Genomic DNA, 13,942 nt, shown 5'->3' on the forward strand with positions numbered 1-13,942 from the left:
CTACAGTGTATAAGATTTTAGAAATTATATTTAGCTATTAAGATTATTCACAATCAACAAAAGATGGAGAACCTGACTGGTGCTCTTTCAAATTCTAATGCACACATATTATTGCTCTTTTATTAGCAAACTGCTTCTATCTGAGGATGAATTCCCATCTTTTGACACATGCTGCTGAAATGGACTATTACTTAACAAAAAGAAAGTTTCCTATTTTTAGAAAAAATGGAAATAGATAAGTCTCTGTCTGAAAGCCATCTTAATTTTACCCAAAGTTTTTCACTTGAGCATGATAAATAGCTCTAGAAAATGTATCTGAGTGCTGAACCATTAGAAGAGTGTCTTCTAGAACAATTCCAATATATCTGAAACTAGAAAAACTACCAGCTCAAAGCAAGAATTTCAAACCAGTATTATATCTTGCCATTGTTCTTTTAAATAAACCAGATACTAAGGTTATTTCTTCTCAATCTGATGAGTCTAATAAATACATTTTTAAAAATCTACATAATTTCCCTTAAGCTGTAGTATAATTTATATTTTTCATTGAGGCATGAAGGCACTGTTGAAGCTGATGGTGCCTATTAATTCTCTAGCAATGCTATATAACATGATCGTGATTTGCCCTTTAAAAATCTATTGCACAAATCATGTCACAATAATGATTTCCATCTTTACATAAGTACCTTAAATTAAGCAGTATTAACATAAATGATTGCAACACAAATATTATCACTTAACTTTTTCTTTAACCTGGTGTTTCTATATACATGGGATTCTGTCTGAAAATGTATTATTCCCAAGAGTAAAATTAAAATATTTTTCTGTAACATATTAGAGCAAAGATGAAACTGAACATTTTATCTTCATTTTGGAGATAAACATCTCATGTGTGTTTTCACTTGTGTGAGGACTATTAATTAAGCAGCACAAAAATGCAACCACCAGTTTAGCATAGTGGATAACTGCAATCCATGTACATACATCTGATAAAACTTTCAACATAATTACTACAATGTATCCATTTTTAATTTTAACTTTACTATCCAGATAAATATAGGTTGTACTGACAAGGAAATAATTTCTCTGACAAGTACAAATGGTAGTTGTATAATAAATATGCCAAATTCTGTAGCAATATAAAAGTAACACTGAATAATTATATGATCTACAGTTAAAGCTTATCAAGTTGTAAATGCTAGTATGCATATGTATTAATAATTAGATATGAGATGTTTGTTTAAAGTGTAATATCCTGCAAGAATTATCATTTTTGGAGAGAAGATTATAAAAAAAATAATAAAGAGATCAAGAAGAGATCAAGCAAGGGCATATCTATCACAGAAGTCAAGCAATGATTAGGCAATGATTCAATCATTTGCTATATTGGAATGAGAATAGAAAACTTTTAAATAACATTCCCAGGTTTGATATAAGAAATAATTCAATTTCTTTATCAGATTTGGAGATGAGTTAAAGCAAAACTCATTCAATATTTATACTGAAAATCTGGGGTGAAGGAGATAATCGTAATCAATTTAGTAGTATTGAAAAACATGTATGATCATTAAAAGTTTTATTAATCAAATAACAATCCTCAAATTATTCCTGCAAATTTTTATAAGTCTAAAGAAGAACTGTGGTTTCTCAAATAAATTTTGTTGAGAGTTCTCTTGTTCCAGTCAAAATATCATTGTGAGCAGTGGTGGAATTCAAATATGTGAACAAGCAGTTTTTTGTGTGGATGCTGCTTCCGAAAGTCCATTCTGGGCCTGGACAACAAAAAAGTAGCTACCGGATCTGCAGAAGTGGTGAGAACCGGCCGAATCCCACCACTGATTCTGAGACATAATGCAGGCACAGCTCATATTTCTCATGATAGTGCTGCCTAACATAATGTAGAGCATGGAATATATCATATTTTCCACATCCACAGCGGCCATTTACATCCAAAGTGCAATAACGTCTAATTAGCTACATCTATTTTACCACAGTATATTATAGTCATAACATTGATTAAATTCATTAAACATTTCAAATGCAATTATTTTACCAATCTGACACAAATATATTTTATAATAGAATGTAACAAATATCTATTAAAATGAAGGATATTACTAAATCAGATTTTAGTTGTCAGCTCCTCTTAGAAGAGATTACCTGTTGATTAGATCATTTGCAAAGGCTCTCTATCAGGAGTGTCAAACTGGCGGCCTGCGGGCCAGATGCAGGCCATGCCCACCCTGGCTCCGCGAAGGCAAAAAAGTCGCAATACGTCATGTGACACGATCGAGTTTGACACCCATGCTCTATACGTTTGGTTAGAACTAACCCAGGAAAAGCACCTGGTTTTTGATTCTGTAATTCTTTTCCTAAAGAGCTTGCTTCATTGCCTAATTTACATTTCACGACTGGGTTTTTTAAAAAGAGGCAGAATTTGTTTTTGTTCTGTTTTTGTCTAATCTTTTATGAAATTGAACTATGAATGAATTGTGACCGTCAGGAGCTGCTAGCTGTTATATTGCATTTTTATTTTGTGTGTCATTTTTATTTTCAAGTCTTTATTTTACTAGACATTCTTGTAATTACTACTATATATGACTTAGTGCGCAGAAGAGAAATTTCAGCAAACTTTAACATTGTGCATTTCCCTGTCTCCTCTCAAACTTTGGTGTGGCTTCAAAGAGAAATCTGAAAGCATCTACCACACTTTAGAATAAACACAGATGTCAATTTTTGAAGTATTTTTAGTATCTGTAAATTATAAATCCTGATCTAACAGAAAAACAGACAACACTACATAAATACATCTATTAAAGCTTTCTACATTTTGAAGTGTTCAGATGTATTGATCTATAGTTCCCATAATTGTCTGATCTTTCATCCACACTGGCATGGGGACTATTGTCTAAAATATTTAAAGGACGTTAGATAAGAAAAGAGGAATATAAACACATAAATTGGAAAAATATTGGGCAAGTAGAAAACAATGTGTTTTTATGTTGGGGAAAAACATCAAAATAGATGTTGGGTGTTAAAAATAATGTTTACTTATTAAAATATATTTATTTGATCACATAATAATAGGTATACAAAAAAGATAAAATATATGTTTTTGATGAAAAGCATTGTTTAGAAAATTGCCTCTTTTGTTCTTTTTTATGCCTTGGAATTAGCCCTGATTCCTGGTCATTGCTGGACAAGTCTATGCAATTTTCTTGGCAACATTTTCAGAACACCTCCATAAAGAGAAAAAGTCTAAATATATTAATGCTCAGACCTCCAAACATTAAAGTTTCAATAATGCTTTCTTGTTCAATTTTTCAAAATCAATATATGTATTCAGTAAACATGTCCATGATGAAATACGACCTTTTGACTCCCAAGGTCAGTGTTAAATTTAATAAGACACAAATTAACTAAAATAAAATAAAATAAAAACTTCTAAATACAACATCTGAGACATGAAACCATATACTTTAAGTTTAACTATAAATAGTGGAAAACATTATTACCACCTGGAACATCTCTTTGTTTTCTTTCTTCTCTGCAACCAGGCCTTCACCTCAGGGGTGGTTTCAGGGGTGGGTTTTGTATGATCAATATTATACAAATCCTTTCCTTGTTTCCACAGCTGGTATCTATCTGGTTGAAATTTTCTCACAAAGATGTCCATTGATATTGTCACCATGTCTTTTCTACAGGTACACTAGGGAAGGGATTAATTGGATATGTTAAAATAAGCTCATATACAAAGAATAAAGTACAGTAAATAAAACCACTGAAGTAACGCACAGAATTCTCTGAATAACAAGCAGTCTTTTAGGACAAGAGCTCCAACAAATGGTAAAATCAATTAAAAGCAGTTACAACACCAATCCTCAGGTTACAACAGTAATCATAGAACAGGGATTGATGTTGCTAAATGATGCATTCATAAAGTGCAACATCACATGAGGGTACCGCTTAGCAATGGCAATCCTAGCAGTCCCAGCTGCATCATAATCCACAGACTACAGGGGTTGTGAAACAGGAAAAGGCAGGAATCTAATTTAAGGAATGCAGGGGAATATGGATGTTATGGGTCAGCAGGCTGGGAAGAGCAACATGACACTAGGAGAGTGTTGCAGGTCCACGCTATAGTGTGTGGACAAGTGCATGTTACAGAGTAGGAGCAGGTGGGGGGTGAGATTGGAGCCCTCAGGAGAAAACGCAGCAGAAGTGACTTATGGGAGCGACTTTTCCTGTTGTCAGAAGCCAACAGCAAAAATTACAACTGGTGATCGCAGCTTGGTGTAAACCAACAAGTTTGCAGATATACTTCAAAGTACTATTTTTAACCTATACAAATCTACAGTGGTTGGCTTCTAGGTATCTTCAGCTCTGTGCCCTCAAGGTAAAACTAACCTGACCTATAAACAGAAGAATAACTATCTGTAAGAATGGCTTCAAGTTCAATAAACAGTATTTTTTAAGCAAATGGAATTCCAGTCTTAATGTATTAAAGCACTTCTTTTCTTACGCATATTTCCTATCATAATATTACTATATGCCTCAGAATCATTTTTTTCAGATGCTTTGCAGTGCTTCTTCATCACATATTCCGATGTATTTCTGGAGCTCTTTTCAAACATAAGCACTGATTGCATCACATAATGAAATTAATTGTAGAGAAATGCAGAGATAAAGTTAACGAAGGAATACAAAAACCGTTTGCAGAAGCATTAAGAGATAATAAGAGAATGTAAATGACAACATAGTCTTACAAAAGGGGGAACATAAGAAAGAGACTCAGAATAACCCTGCCTTTATTGTACATAGTTATACAAACCAGGGGAAAAAACCTGACAGATTTTCAAGATCCTGTTATTGTACCCTACAACAGAGCTCCAATCATTCTTACGCTGTTTTTTTATCTTTCCTGACATATATATTCATGCTACCACAAATTAAAATGGATTTATTTTGGCATATTGATATTTCTTCACACATCTTTTCTTTACTTAATCTAATCTATTTCCTTAATCTATTAAGGAAATTAAAACATATACTTAATTATCTTCATTATAAAAAGATACTTAGTTTGAGTCAAATATGTCCTTTTAAATAGAGAAAGAGGATGGAAATAACTTTTGCTATTTTTATCCCATTGTTTCATTCTTGATGAATGAAATTGATGGTTGAGGGAACATAAGAAACATGTGGTAAGTGATCCTGGGAGCAGGAGATGGAAGGAGAAACTGGTCAAGTGACCTCCCTCTTCTTCCATGATCAAATCTCTACTATTCTTCTGAATATTAACCATGTTGTTGTTAGTTGTGAAGTCGTGTCCAACCCATCGCGACCCCATGGACAACGTTCTCCAGGCCTTCCTGTCCTCTACCATCTTCTGGAGTCCATTTAGGCTCATGCCTACTGCTTCAGTGACTCCATCCAGCCACCTCATTTTCTGTCATTCCCTTCTTCTCTTGCCCTTAACCTTTCCCAGCATTAGGTTCTTCTCCAATGAGTCCTTCCTTCTCATTAGAAGCTCATTAGGTGGCCAAAGTATTTGAGTTTCAACTTCAGGATCTGGCCTTCTAAAGAGCAGTCAGGGTTGATATCTAGGACTGACCGGTTTGATCGCCTTGCAGTCCAAGGGACTTGCAGGAGTCTTCTCCAGCACCATAGTTCACTGCCATACATTGCAACTGGGAAGACCATGGCCTTGACTAAACACACTTTTGTTGGCAGGGTGATGTTTCTGCTTTTTAGTGTGCTGTCTAGATTTGCCATGGTTTTCCTCCCCAGGGGCAAGCATCTTTTAATTTCTTGGCTGCAGTCCCCTCTGCAGTGATCTTGGACCCCAGGAAAATAAAATCTGTCACTACCTCCATTTCTTCCCCATCTATTTGCCAGGAATTGAGAGGGCCGGATGCCATGATCTTGGTTTTCTTAATGTTAAGTTTCAACCCAACTTTTGCACTCTTCTTCTTCACCCGCAACAAGAGGCTCTTTAGTTCCTCTTCACTTTCTGCCATTAGAGTGGTATCATCTGCATATCTTAGGTTGTTGATATTCCTCCCGGCAATCTTAATTCCAACTTTTGATTCATCTAGCCCTGCCTTTCTCATGATGTGCTCTGCATGTAAGTTAAACAGACAGAGCAACAGTATACACCCTTGCTGGACTCCTTTCCCAATTTTGAACCAATCAGTGGTTCTGTGTCCAGTTCTCACTATTGCTTCTTGACCCGCATATAGGTTTCTCAAGAGACAAATAAGATGGTCTGGTATTCCCATCTCTTTAAGAACTTGCCACAGTTTGTTGTGATCCACACAATCAAAGGCTTTACCAGAGTCAATGAAGCAGAAGTAGATGTTTTTCTAGAACTCCCTAGCTTTCTCCATGATCCAGCATAAGTTGGCAATTTGATCTCTAGTTTCTCTGCCTCTTTGAAATCCTGCCTGTACTTCTGGTAGTTCTCGATCCACATACTGCTGGAGTCTAGCTTGTAGGATTTTAAGCATAACTTTACTAGCATGTGAAATGAGTGCAATGGTGCGATAGTTTGAACATTCTTTGGCACTGCCTTTCTTTGGAATTGGAATGTAAACTGATCTTTTCCAATCCTGTGGCCACTGTTGAGTTTTCCAAATTTGCTGGCAAATTGAGTGTGGCACTTTTACTGCACCGTCTTTTAAGATTTTTAATAGCTCAACTGGAATACTGTGACCTCCGCTAGCTTTGTTTTTGCTCAGCTTTCCTAAGGCCCACTTCACTTCACATTCTAGGATGTCTGGCTCAAGGTGAGTGCCTACCTCATCGTGGTTATCAGGGACATTAAGCTCATTCTTGTATAGTTCTTCTGTGTAATTTTGCCACCTCTTCTTAATCTCTTCTGCCTCTGTTAGGTCCCTGCCATTTTGGTCCTTTATCATACCCATTTTTGCATGAAACATTCCCTTCATCTCTCCAATTTTCTTGAAGAGATCTCTGGTCCTCCCTATTCTATTGTTTTCTTCTATTTCTTTGCACTGTTCATTTAAGAAGGCATTGTTATCTCTTCTAGCTATTCTCTGGAATTCTGCATTCAATTGGGTGTATCTTTCTTTTTCTCCATTGCCTTTTGCTTCCCTCCTTTCCTCAGCTATTTGCAAAGCTTCCTCAGACAACCATTTTGCTTTCTTGCATTTCTTTTTCTTTGGGATGGTTTTAGTTGCTACCTCTTGTACAATGTTGCGAACCTCTGTCCATAGTTCTTCAGGCACTCTGTCTATCAGATCTAATTCCTTTAATCTATTTGTCACCTCTACTGTATATTCCTCAGGGATATGATTTAGTTCATACCTGAGTGGCCTAGTGGCCTTTCCCTACTTTCTTTAGTTTAAGCCTAAATTTTGCAATGAGAAGCTCATGGTCTGAGCCACAGTCAGCTCCTGGTCTTGTTTTTACTGACTGTATAGAGCTTTTCCATCTTTGGTTGTAGAGCACATAGTCAATCTGATTTCTATGTTGACCGTCTGGCGATGTCCATGTGTAGAGCCGTCTCTTGGGTTGTTGGAAGAGTGTTTGCTATGACCATTGTATCTCTTGACAAAATTTTATCAGCCTGTGCCCTGCTTCATTTTGTACTCCAAGGCCAAACTTGGCTGTTATTCTTGTTATTTTTTGGCTTCCTACTTTAGCATTCCAATCCCCCATGATGATAAGGACATCATTTTTGGTGTTAGTTCTATAAGGTGCTATAGGGCTTCATAGAACAGGTCAATTTCATCCTCTTCAGTACCAATGGTTGGGGCATAGACCTGGACTGTTGTGATATTGCATGGTTTGCCTTGGATTCGAACTGAGATCATTCTGTCATTTTGGGGATTGTATCCCAGTATTGCTTTTCCTACTCTTTTATTGACTATGAAGGCTACTCCATTTCTTCTGAAGGATTCTTGCCCGCAGTAATATACCTGATGGTCATCTGAATTAAATTCACCCATTCCTGTCCATTTTAGTTCGCTGATTCCTAAGATGTTGATGTTCAGTCTTGTCATCTCTTGTTTGACCACGTCCAGCTTTCCTTGATTCATGGATCTTACATTCCAGGTTCCTTTGGAGAAAAAATCTTTATAGCATCGGACTTTCCTTTTACCACCAGATACATCCACAGCTGAGCGTCCTTTCGGCTTTGGCCCAGTCGCTTCATTCTTTCTGGCGCTAGTAGTACTAGCCCTCTGCTCTTCCCCAGTAGCATATTGGACGCCTTCTGACCTGAGGGGCTCATCTTCCAGCGTCATATCTTTTTGCCTTTTGGTACTGTCCATGGGGTTTTCATGGCAAAGATACTAGAGAGGGTTGCCATTTCCTTCTCCAATGGATCACGTTTTGTCAGAACTCTCTGCTATGACCTGTCCGTCTTGGGTGGCCCTGTACGGCATAGCTCATAGCTTCATTGAATTATGCAAGCCCCTTCACCACGACAAGGCAGTAATCCATGAAGGGGGAATATTAAGCATACACTCACTTTATTACTTTTGGAGGAGAAGCACATGAGAGGTAGTTCACAGAAGAGTCACAGTTTCTTCCCAACCTTCTCAATCACATGCCATCTAACGTCAAGGTACAGTGGTATCAATCATGAAAAACAATTCCTTAAATATTTAAAAAGGCTAAAATATGTGCTCCAAATGTTTCTGGAGTTTGAGGTAGGATGAATACCACTATTAATTCATTGATGAAATATGTCTTTTCTGAATATCCAGAGGTTTCTAGTCTTCAGAAAGCAAACTGTTTATATAAAAGTATAATAAACAATGTAAGGAACAAAGGGGAGTCATAATTTAAAATATAACACAAATTTTAGATTCACTGTTAGCATTTACAATCTGTCGGGTAGACTGAGATTAACCGGTTGGATTCCACAGCCTTGAGGGCTGGTGGCAGAGAGGAGAGTATAATTCAGGTTTTGACAGGCAGAGAAAAATATAGTGGGAATCTGAGAGCTGGATGATTTGGGAATTAATGGTCAGTCCCACTTGCCAGCCTTGATGTCAACTGCTGGATCCTAGATAGCCCTGGGCTAGTATATAATAAGGTGACTCTCATCATTGATTTGATCATGAACAAGGGAGCTGACCTGGCATGTACAAATGACATCGGTTTGGGTCTAAAGGGAATTATCCTCTTGAAATATACCCAATTACTTCTGAAAAAGTGAGCAGGATCCTTGGGACTATTAACCCAACCATCTGTTTATTAATAATGGTGTGTGGCTGAGTCCATGCTACAGTATTGACTTGTTGAGGGAGGGGTTCAGCCAGCTGTGAAGGAGGTTATTCTATTTCCCCCTCCATAAAATGCTGTCAATGGATCCAATAGTTCTGGATTACCTTTGTCCGGGTTTACAAAGGTTAATGAGTAGATGGTGAAAAGCACAGCTTTAAAAAGCCCTGGAGGAAGTAACCTTTTAATCCAGGTTGAGACTGGGATACAATATAGAGATGGCATCGGCTGAACTTGTAGATGAAGTCTGCTTGGGATGCATAGGTGTGACTGTTCGGCTCTTTTTCATCTCTCAGCTGCTTTCAAAGACATTGGCCAGTATAATAGTTGTGCACCACCCATGGGGCACTGTGTGGTGATAGTTTTCTTCCTTTCTCTGTGGCTAGTTCATGTTGGTGGGAGTTTTTTGTTTTGTTTTGTTTTGGAGGGGGGAGCATCAATCATCAAGCTCAAAACAGGGCTACCTATTAAATTATCACAAAATTCACTAAGCTACCTCAGAAAATCTTCCCGGGTTCAGAACTGTTTGGAATAATACTTTAAAACATGGCAATTATAGGCATTTTTAAAACACTTGCCATATATATTATTTGGGAAAGGGGAAGAAAATGCCATCACACAATAAAAACAAATATCTGAAACAAGGACTAGTTGTGCAGTGCAAGTGGCTCATTGTTTCGTAAAACATATTTGGAGATGAGAATTCTCTCAGGAAAGTTCTGAAGGAATACTTTCCATTTGTTTTATATATGCAGTAAGGCTATTTGTGACAAAACATGAGAATCAGCATAGTACAATATATGTAAATTTCACATCTATCTATCTATCTATCTATCTATCTATCTATCTATCATCTATCTATCTATCTTATCTATCTACCTATCTATCTATCTTATCTATCTACCTATCTATCTATCTTATCTATCTATCTATCCATCTATCTATTTATCTATCTATTTGTTGTCAACATATGAGTATGGTCACCTATCTCAAAACACAACTCTGGGCAGCATGATTAATCTTCATGCTTTTCAAGAGACTCAATGGTATGAAGTCCATAAGATGTATGCTAGAAACTGAAATACATAATAAAAATAGACTTGCATAATTCAGTATGTGCCTATTCAAACAATTTACATAAGACTAAAGGAGTACTTGCCACTCATTTCTCTCAAATAACAAATAAATCTAGGTATCTAGGCTTCTGAGTATTGATTGAAATTCAAAAAATATCCTTCATTCTTTGCCTTCATTCGTTAACAATATCATACAAATATTACAAATATCATACAAGTAGTCCTCAACGTACAACACAATTGGGACCAGAATTTCCATTGCCAAGTAAGGCAGTTGTTAAGTGGATTGTGCCTGATTTTACAACCTATTTTGCCATGCTTGTTACATGAATCACCACAGTTGTTAAGTGAGTCAAGCAGCCATTAAGTGAATCCAGCCTCCACCACTGATTTTGTTGAAAGCCATCGGGGAAGGTCACAAATGGACAGCAATATTTTTATGATAACCTTCCAGCAACTTGTAGTCAGTACTGCATAACCTTTGATATCAGCTATCCATTTATAAAAGTTACAATAAAACAGGGTTCTTTTGATAAAAAGTCCTGAAAAGCACATTGTCTGTTTTTTATTCACAAAAAGGAATCAATGTTATCAGTGTCTAACTTATTTTCAAAACATGTACCTTTCAAGATTTTAAACTTTAGTTCTATCTTTAAAAAAAAAATTTAACGGACAAAAATGTTTTCAGTTCCATTATGGGGAATTACTGATATACTGGATAAATAATAGCTGTCAGCATACATTAATTTCATATTATCTATTCTCATTGCACACAGCATCATCAAGGAAATAAATGTCTACATGATTAAAACTAAAATGAAATAAATAAATACTATATATTCAGAGTTGTGGTCTATGGCAAGAAAAAATATTTTTATCCTTTTAAGCCACCTGCTATTAAATGATAATTTAATCAGAACAACATAATCAGTTCTTGAATATAATGACGTTTAAATGTTGGCTGCAGAATGGGAAAAGGCTTTGTCCTTTCTTCCAGTAAGAAACCATGTACACTGAAGGCTAAGGCCATAAATATTCTCTGAATTATGTCCTAATCAGAAGTTCATTTTCTCTTAACTAGTGAAGCAAATAAAAGTGAATTTGACCAAAAGATTTGGAATAAAATTAATCATACTAATGAGGTCACTGTGGAGATTAAAATGATTAACATAACTTTATAAGAAATCAATAACTCAGTATTTCAGAACTGGGCTGATGGAACTTACACTAACATTCTGTAAAAGGCATTGTTATACAGCAAAATAAAGAACAAAAAGAATGCCACTACACCAATTCTTCAAAATAACAAATAACACATACCAAATATTCTGTCATCTGTAGAGGCTAGGAATTTTATATTCCGTTCTCTCTAATGTTGGCAGATTTTTTCCAAAATCAAACCACACCAATCAATGCCAGGGATAGCAAATAAACCTATCACGTCAAGGTGATTGTTCACATAATCAGCACAGGAAATTATCCTCAGGATACAAAAAATAACTTTTTTTTAACATGTTGTAGGCACATGTTGACACAGCTGCTCTATGGGCTTCACTTCACAGTCAGTCACACATTCCTTTAGCATATCATTCTGTTCTACTTCCCTGCATGTGTAATTTCTGTGCAGCTTTAAATATATTTTGTTCTAGTTCTGTGTGCCTTTCCAGGCATAATGATAGCATCCTGTTATTTCTAAATGGACTAAAAAAGAAATCCACATCAAAGAAAGAAAATGACTACTCTAACTTACAAAACCTAATGCAATTGGCAAGCAGTACAATGTAGCATGATACCTATAACAACATACAATTGAGTATATGTTGAAAGTTTGGAAAGAATTCTGATATGGCAATTTAAGCATAGTAAAAGATGATCTCTGCAAATTCAAACCAACTTCTTCAATTTCTCCTTCACCTTAAATGTACTACACTACAGGGCTATGGATGGAAGGAAGAGCTCTGTATACATAGATTCTGTACAAAAGGGGAAAACATTGTTCATTCAGATCATAAACCTCTATGATTAAAACAATATTGCATAGTAATTAGTTGATGCTAAGGTATCAGCTCAAATCTTTGCCATTTTAAATTCTCTAAGCAATGTTAAAGGTAAAGGTAAAGGTTCCCCCGCACATGTGTGCTAGTCGTTTCCAACTCTAGGGGCCGGTGCTCATCTCCGTTTCAAAGCCGAAGAGCCAGCGCTTGTCCAAGGATGTCTCCATGGTCATGTGGCCGGCATGACTAGACGCCAAAGGCGCACAGAACGCTGTTACCTTCCCACCGTAGTGGTCCCTATTTTTCTACTTGCATTTTTACGTGCTTTCAAACTGCTAGGTTGGCAGAAGCAATGTTACCCCAAACCAAAACAAGCCACCTAAATACCCATACCCTCACATGGAAAATAACTACATGTTTTTTCTGTTTGGAATTTGGAGTCTAGATGGGGAAAAAATTCTTAAGAAAAATAATCATAAATCAAACAAAATCTATATAACTCATGTGTCCCTTTCCTACTAGATGTCTATGGAGATTCTCCGTCCTCCAGGTTATGGTTGTCCCAAAGGTGCTTTTTCAAAAGGCAACTGGACTTTCTTTGTTTTCCCTTGAAGATATTTCACTTCTCATCCAAGAAGCAGAACATCTTCAAAGAAAAACTAGCTTGATCTAATACGATTTTTTTCCCCTAACTCAATCTTTAATTTTGTGACACCATTTATGAGATCAAAGCATGAGCAAAAATATTAATTTCTTATATCTTATAAACTCACCTTAACAGAATAACAACAGAATAACAGAGCTGGAAGGGACCTTGGAGGTCTTCTAGTCCAATCCCCTGCTCAAGTATGAATCCCTATACCAGGCATGTCAAACTGCCGGCCCGCGGGCCAGATGCGTCATGCCAAAACTGCACTCACCCCATTGCCAGGAGTGGGGAAAAAGTCCCGATACATCCCGCAATGTCACATGACGTCGCATGTTTGACATGCCTGCCCTATACCATTTCAGACAAATGGTTATCCAATCTCTTCTTCAAAACCTCCATTGTTCAAGCACCCACAACTTCTGGGGGCAAACCTTTCCAGTGATTAACTGTTCTAACTGTCAGGAGATTTCTCCTTTGTTCTAGACTGGTTCTTTCCTTGATTAGTTTCCATGCTGAAGCCAGAACAAAAAGCAATGGATGGTTGATCCCCTCTTCTTTATGGCAGACCCTCAGATATTGAAACACTAGACATACCCAATTCCTGCAACCATTCTTCATATGTTTTAGCCTCCCATCACTGGAATAAATGCCAGGACCTCAATCCAAGCCAAATTAAAGCTTGCGCAAATCTACATTCATTAACCTTCTCTTTGTTTCCTCTACCTTTTTGGCTGTTCTATTGCCTCACTGACGCAGAGCTTCCTTTTAAAAAACTCTAAACAGATTCATATATAGGTAGACTTACAGCAGTTTGCTCAGTGAGCATTTGAAGTTACAACAGTACTGGAAAAAGTCACTTACGTCCGTTTTTCACACTTACGACTGTTGCACCATCTCCATGGTCACATGATCAAAAGTCAGACATTTGGCAACTGACTTATATTTATGACGGTTGCAATGTCCCACGG

General features: G+C 36.8%; 1 protein-coding gene across 1 annotated transcript in view; it reads right to left on the reverse strand.

The window, feature by feature from the left end:
• The window catches only part of KDM4C (lysine demethylase 4C), a 205,499-nt gene that overhangs the window by 91,883 nt on the left and 99,674 nt on the right, over positions 1–13,942 (reverse strand). The window contains exon 10 of the mRNA XM_083352535.1: positions 3,519–3,709. Within this exon, the coding sequence (XP_083208661.1) occupies positions 3,519–3,709 (191 nt within the window). The remainder of the gene's footprint in view (positions 1–3,518; positions 3,710–13,942) is intronic.

This window comes from Vipera ursinii (genome assembly GCF_947247035.1).
Source record: "Vipera ursinii genome assembly, chromosome: 2".
Taxonomy (NCBI): Eukaryota; Metazoa; Chordata; class Lepidosauria; order Squamata; family Viperidae; genus Vipera; species Vipera ursinii.